This window comes from Salvia miltiorrhiza, chromosome 6, assembly GCF_028751815.1.
Source record: "Salvia miltiorrhiza cultivar Shanhuang (shh) chromosome 6, IMPLAD_Smil_shh, whole genome shotgun sequence".
In the NCBI taxonomy this organism is placed as follows: domain Eukaryota; kingdom Viridiplantae; phylum Streptophyta; class Magnoliopsida; order Lamiales; family Lamiaceae; genus Salvia; species Salvia miltiorrhiza.
In genome coordinates this window covers 26,849,832-26,866,208 of record NC_080392.1, presented here as the reverse complement: position 1 = coordinate 26,866,208, position 16,377 = coordinate 26,849,832, and the positions used below count along the sequence as shown (strand labels likewise).

General features: G+C 38.0%; 1 protein-coding gene across 1 annotated transcript; it reads right to left on the bottom strand.

The window, feature by feature from the left end:
- Nucleotides 1–399: 399 nt before the first annotated feature.
- Nucleotides 400–10,811, bottom strand: LOC130990097 (DNA polymerase alpha catalytic subunit). The gene is made up of 31 exons (XM_057914302.1): nucleotides 9,530–10,811; nucleotides 8,759–9,046; nucleotides 8,607–8,690; nucleotides 8,365–8,439; nucleotides 8,137–8,201; nucleotides 7,649–7,739; nucleotides 7,373–7,561; nucleotides 7,019–7,182; nucleotides 6,786–6,900; nucleotides 6,332–6,518; nucleotides 5,817–5,926; nucleotides 5,528–5,647; nucleotides 5,125–5,430; nucleotides 4,897–4,989; nucleotides 4,415–4,533; nucleotides 4,254–4,326; nucleotides 4,125–4,181; nucleotides 3,944–4,036; nucleotides 3,499–3,621; nucleotides 3,319–3,416; nucleotides 3,181–3,226; nucleotides 2,933–3,046; nucleotides 2,775–2,858; nucleotides 2,551–2,664; nucleotides 2,363–2,452; nucleotides 2,203–2,279; nucleotides 1,674–1,887; nucleotides 1,231–1,284; nucleotides 1,020–1,139; nucleotides 859–933; nucleotides 400–775 (listed from the first exon to the last, which is right to left on the bottom strand). Exons 1-31 carry the CDS (start codon nucleotides 10,679–10,681, stop codon nucleotides 629–631), a joined length of 4,737 nt encoding a protein of 1,578 aa, XP_057770285.1. The 5' UTR covers nucleotides 10,682–10,811; the 3' UTR covers nucleotides 400–628.
- Nucleotides 10,812–16,377: the final 5,566 nt, after the last annotated feature.

The following is a 16,377-nucleotide window of genomic DNA, read 5'->3' as shown; positions in this document are numbered from 1 at the left end:
AAAGTTTGTGTATTTACATGTAATTTTTTCTTTTTTAAATGATTCTTAAATAAAGATATTATAAATATATCAAAAGCTATAAGAATACACTTATGATAGCGATAAACCCATAAATTGATTTAATTATAAGTTTAGCCCAAATTTCAATCAATAAATTATCTAACCTTATAAATGGATTTAGTGATAATTTTAACCCGTAAAATATTTTGGCGTCCGGTATTGGCAGTCAGGTTAATGACGTGGAAAATGAAGTCATTACACATCATGAAGACGACCCGTTTTATGTCTTCGTACCAAAATAAATAAACACATATAACGACATCATTATATTCAAGTAGTAGACTGCAAGAGCCGAAAGTGTTTCCACAGACAGTTAATAAGAACAAGGCGATAACAACATCAACCCTCAAATTTATACTCAGATTATGATTAATAGTTGCAACATTTTGGCATATACAATGATATAATTGTTTACAATGATATAATTGAGTTCACTAAGGTGCTGGATGAATGAAAGAACACATCCCTAAATAACTTTATATTCACACTAAGCATCAGATGGCAGATGGCATATGGCTTATGATTTCACAAACGCAATGCGCAGAATAACAATACCATCACTTTTAAGCTAAACTAAAACAACAAAGTCTTTGAGCTGAACCCACCCGTAGGCGCATCTATCACGGATGCTCTCCACTGTCGACGCTGCCATTTCAACCAGAGGCCTGATTCTTGCTACTTCTTTATCTACGGCCAATCTCTTATCGGCCTCCATCTACAAATGCAACATGTTTCAAAATCAGTCGCTCCATTTTCAGTCTTTGCACTACAGACGCAAATTGAAGTGACAAATCATACCTTGCTAATGCAGCGTACAGTGTCTAAAGTGTAGCAGAAGTATGTCAGCTGTTTATACAAATCTGCTTCCGTGTACTGATTAAAGAAAGAAAAAAATCAGACCGAAATTTCAGATTCTCTAATTTATCAAACTGAGTCTTTTAAGTTTAGAGGCAAAATACCTTTCTGACAAGGTGTCCATTACAATGAGGATAATTTGGACAAGTTGTTCCTCTCTCGGAATCCCCTAGTGCACGGAGATTCACACCACGTGCAGTGTAGTTGCATGTTTCGTCATCACACTATAATAAAACAAAGTTTAGCAGGCAATAATAGTACATTGCACCCTTGAAATCCATTTTCAGCAATTAGATTAGTAGTTCGAGTAAATACCATCATCAGGCCCTTGTAATATATTGACACAAATCTTTCAGCTTGTCTTTTCACCTGATAAAAACAAGCAGAGTCAGCTAAGAGGGATATCTATTGTGGTAGCAAGCACCAAATCAGTAAAAATCCTTCAAAATATAGGTGGTGATGAAACCTCTATTAACATATCCAAAGCCAAAATGTGGTGAAACTATTCAACTGAATGAGTTGTAGCATACAAATCCTATTGAAGAGGCTTCTGATAATAATTAGCTTTCAATATGCAAGGTTCACAAAAAACAGTAAACTTCTATATATACATTGTTTAGTATTGTTTTTTAGTTTAAGAATTGGAGCTTCTAGCTTCTTGTAGAATAAAACCGTCAACAAGGTCAAAGGTAAATCTTTGTAGTTCCTATTTTCACATATCTTGACTTAAAACAAACACAGACAAAAATAAAAATTACCTGGTTAGCTATAATGGCAGGAGTTATTTTCCCAACATCTCCTTCTGGGCACCTCGGACAGCACAATTTCTGCCAGAAATTGTTAGTTGATCCTGCTTGCACATCTTCTGGCTTGGTATTGATATATGTACAAACTGATGTCAATATTGGCGAGCATCTGAAGGTGCCCGAGCAGCTTGGGCACGATAAAACCAAAGGTTCACAACCAAGATATCTGCAATTTAGACATTCAATAGAATCCAATAAGATTCTGATAATAGCCACTTTTCAATACATATATATATATATATATATATATATATATATTGATAAACAGCAGAAAAGCTCTAGAAAGCAAAGGAAACCTTTTCTGTTATTCAACCGATGGTTAGAAAGCAATGGATAATTGGAAAGGGGGGAAAATATTACATCTATTTGACATTTGAATCACCATATAAATGGCAAATCTTAGTAAAGGAACAACTCTATTTGATAATTGAACGTCTAGAGCCTATCATAGACAGAACTAATTTCATATGGAGACACGCACCTTTCTTCGTCATCCAATACAAATGATAGCAAGCTGGACGGATCATTTCTGGCAGAATCAATTGATTTATTCTGGAACTGAGAAATCAGATGTAACTCAGTTTAGCATGAAATAACCAGATAATACTATGAAATGAGACACACACAGAGATGCCATTTACCTTTGATGAGTCAAGCCCCAAACAATCAGCCAAACGTGCTGGACTTGTACCTTGAATCGATGCACATAGACGAGATATTACAGGGTGAATCTGCAACAATTATTGATGATTTTAGGCAATATAAGATATGCAGCACTGTGAAAGAAGCAGCAATAGCATCCAATACTGAAGCAAAGGCAGGGATAAACCTGCTGGGCTAGGTAATAGTCAATGTCAACAATCCAGTTTCCGTTGTCTTTTTTCAGTTCATCAGGATGTCTCGCCCGCTGGGCGATTCCAAATGAGGAAGTAGAACCAGTTCCCTACAAGTACACATGCAATAAGTTTATGTGCAGAAAATTTTCGTTACAATAGACATGTGCAACATTCATATTATATAGAAGGAAAAGCAGAGAAGCACCAGATGCCAGACCTGCTCACAGCAAATGACATAAGGTACTGTATCTCCAGCAGAACAACCAGTTACATAACCACTTCTCTTCAGTCTAAGTGCTACCTGGCAACCACAGAAGAGATACTTCACATGATGATACTGAATGATTTGAATTAATTGTTACGCTTTTAACTTACTTCTACATGAGGCTGACTTCTGGAATCAGGATATGCTTCAGGTGGTTTGGTTAGTGTCTTTGTGATCACATATTTTTCAAGTGGTATTTGTCCATTCCTCATTTCCTCTTGTACCTGCAGATTCATACAACCAGCGTGCTCAAGGCTTTCATATAAACCTCCCAAGTTTTCTCCCATAATAGAGCTCAGCAATCAGCATCTAAAACCTTGATATTAGGTGAGAATATACAAACAAGTTCAGGAAGTACCTTCATGAGAGAGCTGTGTATCACTTCAACAACATCGTCACAGGACCTGAAAGCATTAGAAGAGCACACTCAGACACAATTAAACAAGTGAATTCAGATTCATAGACCTAACTAAGATAATGTGCAAAAGCAACTGACCCGCCAGATAATATTTGACCGAGACAGAAATCTCCTAATTCCTTGGATAGCAAACTCCAATCACGCCGAACCATATCAAGACCTTTACGCTCAATAACCTGTATAAGGAGCAATTCAATAATGCAACAAAAGGCAGGACACTCTAGATGAACAAAACCAGAAAACTATATAGAAGGCTACCTCATACGATATACCATCCTTAAAATGCATTTTGACAGCTGCATATTTCTTCTTCTTGAGCAAAAGCATTCTTTTGTATAAGCCATCCAGATCAATCTCAAGACACCTATATTTCTTGTTAACCTATCAATACAGGTTTATGCAGTTCAGCAGAGAAGTAGATGAAAACCATCCAGTTAATCAAGATTCCTTGTTATTTCCTTATTCAAGGTTTAAGTTCTGGAGATGTTTAATGAGAACAAAAAGTAAAATCCAATGAACACAACTTATATGATTCAGTTATGCTACTAATTCATGAAGTTGGTCTGCCAGAATTTTCAAAAGAAGACAAATCAAGAATAGAGGAATGCCTTCGATTTTAAATTGACTGTCACGGAATAAGTATAAAAACACTCTATTCCACTAATTGAAGCATTAACTCCCAAGAAACAGATTCAAAACACACCTCTTGAATGACCTTCCCCGCTATAGCTTTAGCTTTTCCAATATCATCGAGTCCACTATATATCATTATTGAATCTGTGTCTCCATAAATAACCTGCTTAGACAAAACAAATATTAAAGAAATTTGATGTGCAGAAGTTTAAAATTACTAGAAAACCAAGCAACCTTGTGCAAGAACTGACCTCTAGATTTAGAGTATTTTGAACAAGATCAACAGTGCTCTGTAAAATCTCCCTTCCCTGCAAAAAGATGCATAAGTTAGACAATAGCATGTTCATCTTCAATCAGTTACCAATTAACAAACCTCTTACTTGTAGTGTTGTTAGTTCTGCTAGGGGTTTTGCATAGAATCTTGAATTGGAGAATCCCAGGCACCCATACATGCTGTGGAACAATTAGTTCAAAAAAATGCATAATCCGAAACTGATAGAGGCACAAAGAGAAATTAAGAAAAAAGTAAAGAAGAAAATACCTGTTTGCTGTCAGCTTTAGAGCTTGCTGTTGTATGTCAAGTTGTTGAACTTTGAGGCCAGTTGCTGTTTTTAACCATGATTTCACCATTCGTCTTCTCTCAACCAAATTTCTAAGCAACTGCACAAATGCAGTAATTTAGTACAAGATTGCATATATTGATGCTAATGAATAAATTGCTTATGCAGTTAAATATTAGTTCAATTATCTTCAAGTTACATATAGTGATGTTTGAGTTGATGAAACATCAAAGCCAAAGGTACAACATAAGAGACATTACATTTTCACTCTCTAAAAATGCCAGACTATTTTTTATTTTGCAATTAAAGAACTACATCTACATCAGATATTAGTTGAATCTCAATGTGGAATCCACTGGAGCTAAATATATTTAACTAAAAGGTGAGCAGGAAGGATCTGCCTATGTTACTATATTTATCATGCAATCTTCTTCTAGTTATACGTCCATCTGAGATGTTTTACCTCAGGTAGTACTCCAGTCTTTTTACTAGAGGGTAGACGGGGAACCGATCCATCAGGAGATCTTTCAACAGTAGTAAAACAAATGTTGTATTCCTGAAAAAAGAAAAGGAAAAAAGAGAGGCAATTTAACATCCAAAAAAGGGTAATCCACTAAGATGCTTTCAGCTAGAAAGCAAGGGTTCATGCTTAAGATGGGTGTATAGAAAGAAAGAAAGAAATGCTGTTGACCTGAATAATAGAAGGGTAGAGACTGTTGAAATCCAGAAGTAATATATACTTGTCATAGAGTCCTTTCTTTGGCTCCAGCACTAATCCACCAGCATAGGAAGGTCCCTTCTTGGTTTTCCCATGAGAATCTTCTGGAGCCTCATCAAAATTTGTATCATCGAGATCATTCTCATCAGCACCAGCACTACTTTTACGTTTTACAGTCCTTGTATCTCTGGATTGAGGAGAAAACTTGTCCGGAACAATAAACTTCTTGGCATGAAATGCATGCAACAAAAGATATTCCACTCTTTGAGCCCTAGCACCCTGAAATTTGACAAAGTTGTTCAGTTTTAGAGTGAAGTTTTTGGTAGCAGGAATAATATAAGATGATTATTAGTCCTAAATCACAACAAAACTTCACCTGGAGAGTTTTATGCCAAAGATTTCCACTAATGTTTGTCAATTGACGTGTCAAGGGAAGAACACTCAAATGGAACATGAGTTCCATAGACAACCATGCATCTGTTTCCCCATACTCAATCTGAAAAAATGTGCAATATCGGATGAAAAGTTTTAATTGATACATTTGACAAGTTATTTTAATCATATTGGCCTATACAGGACCTATATCCTAAACTCAATGCATTTTTCAAATCCACGACACCTACTGAAAGCTAAAAGAAATAAGATCAACCAGAGCATGGACTTACAAGTTCCATAAGTGATCCAGAACTTTGAAACATCTCTGGAATATCATGTGGATTAATTTCCTTTCGGTCCTTATTTAGCTGTGATTTTGCAAGTTGTGACAGGGAGTAAGCTCACCTAGAATAACAAAAGACAGATAAACTGTAAGAGACAATAAGATTCATTAAATAATACTCCCTCCGTCTCTTAAAAACATGCAGCGGTGTGGGTGGCATGAATTTTAAGAAATGCTAGATAAAAGTGTAGTGTAGTGGAAAAGAGGTCTCACTTTATGAAAAGTAGGGATAAAAAGTAAAGAAATGTTAGATAAAAGTGCATTCTAGTGGCACGAATTTTAAGAAATGTTAAATAAAAGTGCACTGTAGTGGAAAAGGGGACTCACTTTATGAAAAGTAGGGATAAAAGTGCATTGTGGTGGGGTAGTGTTCAAAAATGGAAAGAGCATGTTTTTATGAGACGACCCAAAATAGCAAAAGGTGCATGTTTTTAAGAGACGGAGGGAGTAAAACACAAAAACACACCTCTTTTATTAGGTCACGAGAACAAATGTATGTGTCACATAAGAGACGGCCAGCAATGCACGACATGATTCCCGGACTTGCTCCTGAACCAAATACTGAACTCCCCTTTTTCTGAAGTTTGGGCATGGCGGAGCGTTTGAGACGGCCTATTTTAGACCACATGTTGCTGGGAACCCTGCAAGCCTACAAGATGTAACATGTGACAGCAAATCTCCTTCAATTATCCCATAGAAAATGCAAACAATGAGACCTAGATAAAGGGAAGATAATGTGATTTAACTCAACCAAAAAACTAAGAAATAGCAAATTTCAAGAGCAAAGGAGTTTTATTTCTATTAAGAAGATAAATATCAGAAAGGAAAAACATCCCAAGTACGAGAAGCCAAGAACTTGATATTTTAGTTGTAGTTTACAAAATAAAAATACACATGCGAAAAGATGCATAAATACCTGGACCCTGTGGAGAAGAACGTCCAGGTCAAAGCCAGAAATATTGTGCCCAACTAGAACATCACTATCCAATTTGTGCAACTCAATCATCAAACGATTTAATAGAGCCCTTTCACTGTGCCAAATCATAGAGGAGTGGAAGATCAGTAAATGTAAATTAACATGACAAAACTTTAAAAGTTGGTCTATGGACAGTAAATTGAACGCCATGCACCATTTGCAACAAAACTTACCTGCTTTCATAGCAAATAACAGTTGACCCTGCCTTTGTATTTCTCTCAGCTGCCTCCTTAGTAAAACCCATTGGAAATATGCCTCCCTCAAGTTTACGCACAACAGTAAAATGGCTGAGCATGCCTGGGCGTGTCCAGTCTGAGGTTACCATGGGAGTATCAATCTGGAAGATTCATCAATCACTTAATAGATTTGCTTTTATGACTATTGTAGATCAGTTGCTTGTTCAACCAGTTTATTTCAAAGAAGATTAATCAACCAGCACTACATCTACTTTATTCAGCTGTAATGGAAAGAATAAAAGGAAAAAATGTCCTCAGCAAATGCATCAAACATGACTTCATGTGATATACCTTAGCCCTGTGGCAGCAAATGACCGATGCAGAGACAATTTCGTTTACATTCTGTTTCTCATTGATTATTGTTTTCAAATTTATAGCTGTAACTACTACTGGAGGAATCTCTGAAATATTCTTCGACGAAGTTGAAACTTGAATATCCTTTGAGAAATCAATATTAACCTCAAACTTACACCAGCTCACCTGTTCAAATTGGGAAAACAAATGCCAATCACATAATGAACACAGTAGGATCAGATTATGCAACTTTATATGAGTTAAAAGCCTCACGCGTTGAGAAGCTGTGCAGCTGGAGAAATTTGATATTGATAGCCATGATGGTCCTTTTATTTTCCTTTTAATTAGGAACATTTCCAGCCCACTGCAAAATCAACCATTAGAACCCTTACTTTTCAGTGAGAGGGACTGAGATGACTGTATAGATTTATTATCCACATAACCTTCATCACAAATAACTTTACCACAAACTGAATTTGAACAAAATTTAGGGAAATTTATTTTCACTAAGATCAGAGAGTTAGAAATGACTAATGCAAACATTGTTGGGGGGTGGGCCAACTTACTAAATTATGAGCAAGCAAAAAGAATGAAGATAAATAGTGCACCTAGTGAGCTAGAAAAGTATTCATGTAAGTCTTACCTCTAATTGATCAAAGAAGGTTCTCAACGATTATGCATCCATTAAAAAAGTTGAAGCACTACTAACACTGGATCTTAAGTTATTAAAGCAATCAGAATGAGACACCAATTTTTAATACCTATTGTGAGTTCCAAGCAAAGCACGGAAGTTGTTCCCTTTAAGATCTGATGGAAGTGGTGAATCCTGAAAGGACAAAAAGCATTGTAGTGAATTCCAAGTGACCCTCTGATGTAGGCCAAGGATGTGCTCAAAATGGTTGCAACTCAATCTCCAAGAACAACTAGATGCAGTGAAGAGAATTTGAATTCATGAAAGAACAGATTTTACCAAATTAACTTTGGCATACCTTGAACGGGTAATTGATCTTTAGGAAATAATTCTCCCCATGGGGTATGTCTGATCTCTCAAACGCATAGTTTCTCTGACAAAGAAGTAAAGAACCACAAAATGTAACGATTTGAAAACAAAGCGTGATAGCAATACAATATTTGACCTAGTACTGTAATGACAACAAGAAGTCATTTTGGTAAACTATATCGATCTAGTTCAACAAATGGTCGTTAGAACCATATTTTCTTTTTTACCAACCTTGACAAGAAACATGCTGAAAGTTGAGACATTTCGTTCCAGTAACTCCTTTGTTATTTCAGCCTTCAATTCTGATGCCAACTCCTAAAAAAAAATATAATCAGCAAGAGTATGAAACATAAAAGATATGAGAATACGTGGAATCTTATTACATGTAGTTGAGCTCGTAGAGCTGCTTGAGACTCTTCTAGATCTTTTTCTAGCTTTGCAGTTGTGCCTTTAAGATCTATGGATGAAATTTGGGGCTTTTCACCATCCCTCTCATGCTTTGTCATTGAATCCTTACAAGCTATGATGGATGTTCGTGACTCTTCAACTCTTTTTTCTAGCTCAGTAATTAAGTCGTTGTGTATGAAAGAAACATTTGGGACCGCATACACGCATCTCTGCATGTTTCTCACAACTGCGCAGCAGCTATGGTATGTACCTCCTGATTTGACCTTGATCACCATAACAATCATCAGGTGTCAATTATGAATTCCAGTTATCATTATCTTTCGAAGAAGAAACTCTATACATGATAACTAGCGCAAATGAGACAAGCTATTTGAGGACACGTGAAAAATCAGGATTACTCTTTCAGGAATAATTTTGCTGCAATATTATGATAAAGGGAAAAGTTGACCAGATAAAATTTCGGAGTGTCTGGCCGCATTTCAAAAAGACTATGCCAAGCATTCAGGTCACCATGAGAAAACATAAGGCGTCACCGCTATACTACGGTAAAAAATGTGCAAGTTAAAACGACACTTAAGCATATGTAATCTTTTCTTACTCTAAATGTTGTCTAATAGTCAAAGAGAATCCACAGATCATCATAAAGCACAATTCAAATTCACACCACTCTAACATCAGCTGTAAATTACCCAAACTGTATACTGATAAGAATACATGCAACCAGGACAATGTAGAGTATAACATACCTTTCCAAAGAGATAAACATTCCCGGCATTTGCACCATAGATCTCCTCATGTGCATCGAGTATATAAAAAGGCAATGATCCATCGGACTCCACTTCAAAGTCTAATTTTTCCTCACTGCTTGTTGCCTGATTCCCTCCGACCTCAAACCCAGTCCCCTTACAATCAATAATACCAGCACTTACAGCTTGCCACCCCACACTGGCACTCAGCGCTGGATCCTTAGCTTCTTCAAGTTTCGCATTCAGAGAATACACATTTTTCTTTACCTCCTTCCCTTCAGACTCACTAACCAACAATAAGTCGTTTTTCTCATTTTTTACAGTTTCACTACTCTCCTTCGCTCCCTCGTCTCTAATCATGTCAGCTGCATCGGATCCTTTCTCGGCATCAATGGCACTATTACCCTCATCTACGATAATGTTATATTTTTCAGAATGATCAACGCCCACATCACCGTTGCCGCTGTTAGTCTCATGAATGTCATTCTTAATTGTATAACTATTTACAAAAGGCTTCTCAAGTTTAACAGGCAAAACCCCTAAATTGCTGGATTTATTCAAACCTAAATTGTTTGAATTGGCTCTCCTTCTCCTCTCCCTATCATTCTCATCAGGTGCAAACTCCGCAATCACATCATCAACAATACTATCACACGAAACATTCTTCTGTATATCCTTCTTAAACACAGACGAAGTAAACATGTTAGAAATTCTCTGCTTACCCATCAAGGCCGCCGCAGAGGCTAGCGGAGAAGGCCTCTTGGCCGCTTCCTTCTCCTTCTTGTCCGAATTGAGAACTTTCTTCTTCTTTCTGGACCTCTCGGATTCCCCCTCGGATTCCTCGGAGGATAAGGACGCGCCCGCGACGGACCAGTCTTCCTCCTGGCCTTCATCGCCGTACCCTAAGCCGTTGTCATCCACAATGAAACCCTTGGCTTCGTCACGCCGCTTAGCGACTAAGGCCTCGTACTCGTCTTCATCCACGGTGTCGTAAATCGGCTGCTCCATCTTGATCTGGAATCCAGCGGCGTCCTGATCCCGGCGGCCACCGCGGCGGAGTGCCTTCAGACGCTCGAGCGCTTCTGAGCGCGCTGACGCGCCGGCGCCCCGCGTGCGCCGACGTCCGGCTATTACTGGCTCCTCGTCGGACATCGTGTTTTTGTACTCTCCGTAGCTTCAGCAACTGAGGTGGCCGGCGTTTTCTGCTCAATAGATCTGATTTTTAGAGAGAGAGAGAGATGTATGTATGTTATAAGTGGCGGGAGATGGCGGGGGATGTGATTTTGGCGCCAAAATTATTTCAGAAGCTCGGAGTCGGGTCGAACTCTCATTTCATGATGGAATTCTAATTTTGGTCACATTCTTTACCAATTAATTAGCAACAGCTATTGTGCGTGTGTTGGCCAAGCGGTAAGGAGTTATATGCCTAAGGCTAAAGGTCTTGGGTCGAAGTTCTCTGTGCCGCGACCTATTTTTCTTTATTTAAAATTGTAAGTTCATTAAAAAATATATATATATCAAAGTTGTATAGACTATTTTTTTTTAAAATTACAAGAGATATTTAATATATAATCAAATAAGTAACTCGCACGCAGACGAGACCTCTACACCACATAAAGATGGAAAAATAATCGCAAACAGACGAAACACTACCTATACTAAAATGGGAACATTGTTACACTATCCACACAAAAGTGGAAAAATTACGTGCACGTAGGCGAGATTCATGCACCACACAAAAGTGAAAAAACAACAGCATGCAGACGAAATATTACCTACACAAAAGTGGGAACACTATTCACACAAAAATGAGAAAACTATCCGGCATGCAGACGAAATATTACCTACACAAAAGTGGGAACACTATTCACACAAAAATGAAAAAACTATCCGCACGCAGGCGGAATAAGAACCCAAGACCTCTCACAAAGAATAGTCTTTGAGTACCTCAACTTTACCACTTGAGTTAGGCCTCACTGGCATCAAAGCTATAAGACTTAAGACTCTTGTTTTTAGCGTTTGGAGTATGGAATATGGCATCCCAATTAAATACTCCAATATAATTTTGATTTAATTTAGTAGGAATTAGTAATTTCAATAATTAAAAATTTGTTTTTTGAACTTAATAAATGTATTTATATGTGATGTTTATACTTAAAATATAGTATGTCAATTTTGACATATATCATGTTGAAATTGAACGAGAGGCTTGAAACACTCGCGTATTAATTATGAGTAATAAAAATAAAAATTGTTCATTAAAAAGAAATTTTAAAATTAGTACTGTAGCACTTATCATTTATTCTTGACATAAAAAAACTTCAAAATTATCCATTAATTTTTTAATTGCAAATTCGAATTTTTGAACTATAATTCACAACTAATAATATTTTTAGCTGTGAATTCGAGCTTTATAACTTGAATTCACAACCACTAATAGCTATTCAGTTGTGAATTCAAATTTTAAAACTCGAATTCACGACTAACACTATTTCTAGTTGTGAATTCAAGTTTTAAAATTTGAATTCACAACCACCAATAGCTATTCAGTTGTGAATTCGACTTTTAAAACTTGATTTCAAACTAGAAACAGTGTTGGTTGTGAATTCAAGCTTTGAAATTTGAATTCACAACCATCAATAGTAATTCAGTTGTGAATTCGACTTTTAAAACTTGATTTCAAACTAGAAACAGTGTTGGTTGTGAATTCAAGCTTTAAAATTTGAATTCACAACCAATACTATTTCTAGTTGTGAATTCAAGTTTTAAAATTTGAATTCACAACCAACACTATTTCTAGTTGTGAATTCAAGTTTTAAAATTTGAATTCACAACTAGCAATAGTGATGGTTGTGAAATCGACCTTTAAAATTTGAATCACAACCAACACTAGGATTTAAGTTTTGAATTCATCAAATTAGTTGTGAATTGAAGAATATTAACAACACAAATACATTCCATGGGCGAAAAGCTCCAGCCAAGATTGTCGTGAGAGAAATGCCACAAATGAATGCATGATTAATAGAAATTGCATAAATGGATTTGTACGACACCAAAAATAGGATAAGATTGACTTAAAGGGTGTTTGGCTAAGCTTATAAGCTCTTTAAAACATTTATAACCAATTTATGAGCTTATAAACTCATTCAAATTGTTTGACAAAATAATATCCTAAACAGCTTATAAACTCTACAAATTTGCTCCAAGAACTTTTTTAAAAGGTAAATAAATTATATACATCAAATATGAGTACCAGGAGTACTCAGCCTAAAAAGAATACAGTACAGTACCGGCTTACAATATCAAAAAAAAAAAAAAAAAACTCGACCCAAACAGAAAATAGCATTGTACCATCTTCCGCCATTTAGAAGAAAATCAAGAAAATTTAGAAGGAAAACAATTAATGGGATTCAACGTCCACTCAAATGACGAATAACAGAAATGATCTAATATCATAGCTTTTAACCATATCCACGTGCAAAAAATAATATCGTCCACCGTTCTAGCAATATCGGGGCATCCTTCCTTGAACACTCTATCGTTCCTGATTTTCCAAATCTTCCAACAAACGCATTGCCAAATAATTACACATCAATATTCTAGCCTTGTTTCCACCCCCTCTCAACAAACTCGTAGAAATGGTCTAGAGTAGATGAATATGATATGGGAAGAAAATTCAACTATGGACTTCGAAAATAGATCCAAAAACGAGCACAACAACAAAATATGATCGGTGGACTCTATTTGGGCAAGAAAATTGGGGCAACTGTAATTATCATTCTCAAACGAAATTCCTCTCTTCAACATATTTTCTCTCGTTGGAATTATGTCTCGAAGAGTTTTCCATACAAAGGAAGACACTTTGCAAATCATGAACTTCAGCCAAATATCCTTGAATGTTGTCGGATTGTTGTCCATAAAGTGCCAACTTTTGTGAAGAAGTGAGTACATCTCTTTGGTCATGAAGTTTCCAAAACGTGAGCTATTCACGAGATAGAGTCAGTCAAAGAAGAACGGAGAGAAACCCTGCACAAAGAAGACCACAAATCCATAAATTCAACAAATTCTAAAAAGTTAAACTCTCTATTCCAGACAAACTCCCTGATGAAGATGAAGCTGCCTTCTTGTTCTTGGAGAAGCATGACCGACTTTTGGTGGACAAACCAATTTGTCGTCCCTTTTAATTGTTTTTCCTTTTAGCTTTTTGGTATTTTTGTTATTTCACTTTAGTTGAGGACTTGTTTGCAGTTTTTAGAACTTCTATTAGTATAAATAGGATTTATGTTTTCTGATGTTGCACGCTTGGTTATCGAATGAAATTCGGTGAGGGTTTTCCCCTGTCTCTACTTCTCCCGGTATACATCGTATCAACGGCAGTAGTAGCTTTGTTCTCTCTTACTTCAGAGGTTTCCGCTATATCAGTTGGTATCCAGAGTCTTGCTACGATCTCTTTTTCTTCTTCTGATCTTGAAACATGCCTGCCGCATCAATCTACTGCACTTGAACAACGTCTAGACACTCTCACACAACAATTGGCTGTCGTTGTGCAATTGCTGCTCGATCAGGCTGTTGTGGACCAACATCGTCACAAGGCAATCCCAAACCCTCGCGATGTACCGCCTACACACCAACACACACCCCCTCTCTCGTCTGATGATGAAGAAACTATTGACAACCCTTTTGCCCCATTGACCAACAACGACCACCGTCATGATGATGACCCTCGTCGCTGGGAGGCGGGATTTCGTATTGATTTGCCAGAATTCAATGGCGGCATGGAACCCGATGAATTCTTGGATTGGTTGATTGCCGTTGAAGAAATTTTGGACTTTAAGGCTGTCCATGACGAGCATCGTGTTCCTCTCGTCAATACCCCTTTGCGTGGTCGCGCTGCTGCTTGGTGGCAGCAACTCAAAGCCTTGCGTATTTGGCGGGGTAAATCTAAAATTGTTCAATGGGCGAAATTTGTTAAACATCTTCGCTCTCAATTCCTCCTCTACAATTATTCTCGAACATTATATCAGAAGTTCCAGAATCTTCGGCAAGGCACTCGTACGGTGGATGCTTACACAGTTATCTCGCGTACTGACATATCTGACTCTCCAAATCAACTTGTTTCTCGTTATATTAGGGGCCTTCGTCTCCCATTCCAAGATGTGTTGAACTTATTAGCGCCTCTTACAGTCTCTGAGGCCCATCAACGAGCTATTTTATTGGAACGACAATTTAATCGCCGTCCTTCAAGTCCTTATACAGCACCTTTTTCTCGGTCTAATCATGTCGTTCCGGTGTCTGAGCAGCGTACTCCGGCAGGTCGCAGTTCTGCCGCTCCAATGCCCCCACGTCCTCCTCCACAGGTCGGTGTTTATGGACCCTCTCGTCCAGGTCCCTGTTTTTCTTGTGGGGAATTTGGCCACCGTCAAGCTTCTTGTCCGCGTTCGGGTGGCACTCGTGCGTTATTTATTGATGACTCTAAGCCTACTGAATACACTCACCCGCCTATCTTCGACGATGACAACCCTGGTGATGTTCCTGAAGAGCACCTAACGGGTGATGTGGGCACAACATTGGTACTTCGTCGGACTTGTCTAACACCTCGACAAGATGTTCTTACTCAGCAACGTCATACTATTTTTTCCTTGACCTGCACTATTCAAGGAAAGGTATGCCGTTTTATCATAGACTCTGGTTCATGCGAAAATGTTATAGCTCAAGATGCTGTTGATAAATTGGCTTTCCCCACAGAAGCGCACCCTCACTCCTATAGTTTGGCTTGGTTACAAAGTGGCAGCAATATCACAGTTACTCGTCGTGTGCTTGTTCAATTTTCTGTTGGCTCTAATTATTGTGATTCTACTTGGTGTGACATCGTCCCTATGGATGCGTGTCATTTATTATTGGGTCGTCCGTAGCAATTTGATCGGGAGGTTGTCCATGATGGTCGAAAAAATACATACAGTTTCTCTTTTCAAGGGCACCGATTTGTCCTTTGGCCGTCTTTACCTCCAACACCGTCTCCGCCACCGGTGAATCCCATTTCACTTTTGTCGCGGCATGATTTTATGAGAGAGTTGCCTGACTCTTCATGTCTATTGTTGTTATTTGCTCGTAAGGTTCCGCCATCCTCCACCATCCCTTCGGTTGTCTCTTCTCTGTTGCAGGAATTCGCTGATGTCTTTCCTTCTGAGTTGCCGACTGCCTTACCTCCATTGCGCAATATCCAACACCAAATTGATTTAATTCCAGGTGCGCAGTTGCCTAATCGACCACATTATCGGATGAGTCCTAGTGAACACGAAGAGTTGCGACGCCAAGTAGAAGAATTATTACAGAAAGGCCACGTTCGCGAGAGTTTAAGCCCTTGTGTTGTTTCCCGCACTTCTTATTCCTAAAAAAACGGGCGAATGGCGGATGTGTGTTGATAGTTGAGCCATCAACAAGATCACAATTCGCTACCATTTTCCAATTCCGCACTTGATGATTTATTAGGCCAATTGAGTGGTGTTGTTGTTTTCAGTAAACTTGATCTCAAAAGCGGATATCATCAAATACGTATAAGACCTGGTGACGAATGGAAAACTGTCTTCAAAATTCGGGAGGGACTGTTTGAGTGGCTTGTCATGCCGTTTGGGTTATCTAATGCGCCCAGTACTTTTATGCGCGTCATGAATCAGGCTCTGTGACCTTTAATTGGTGTGTGTGTCGTTGTTTATTTCGACGACATCCTGATCTATAGCCAGTCTACAGATGCACATCTCTGTCATCTTCGTGAAGTGTTGACTATTCTCCGTGCTCAGAAATTCTATGCCGCTGATTCTAAATGCATCTTCATGACTGAGTCTATCCTG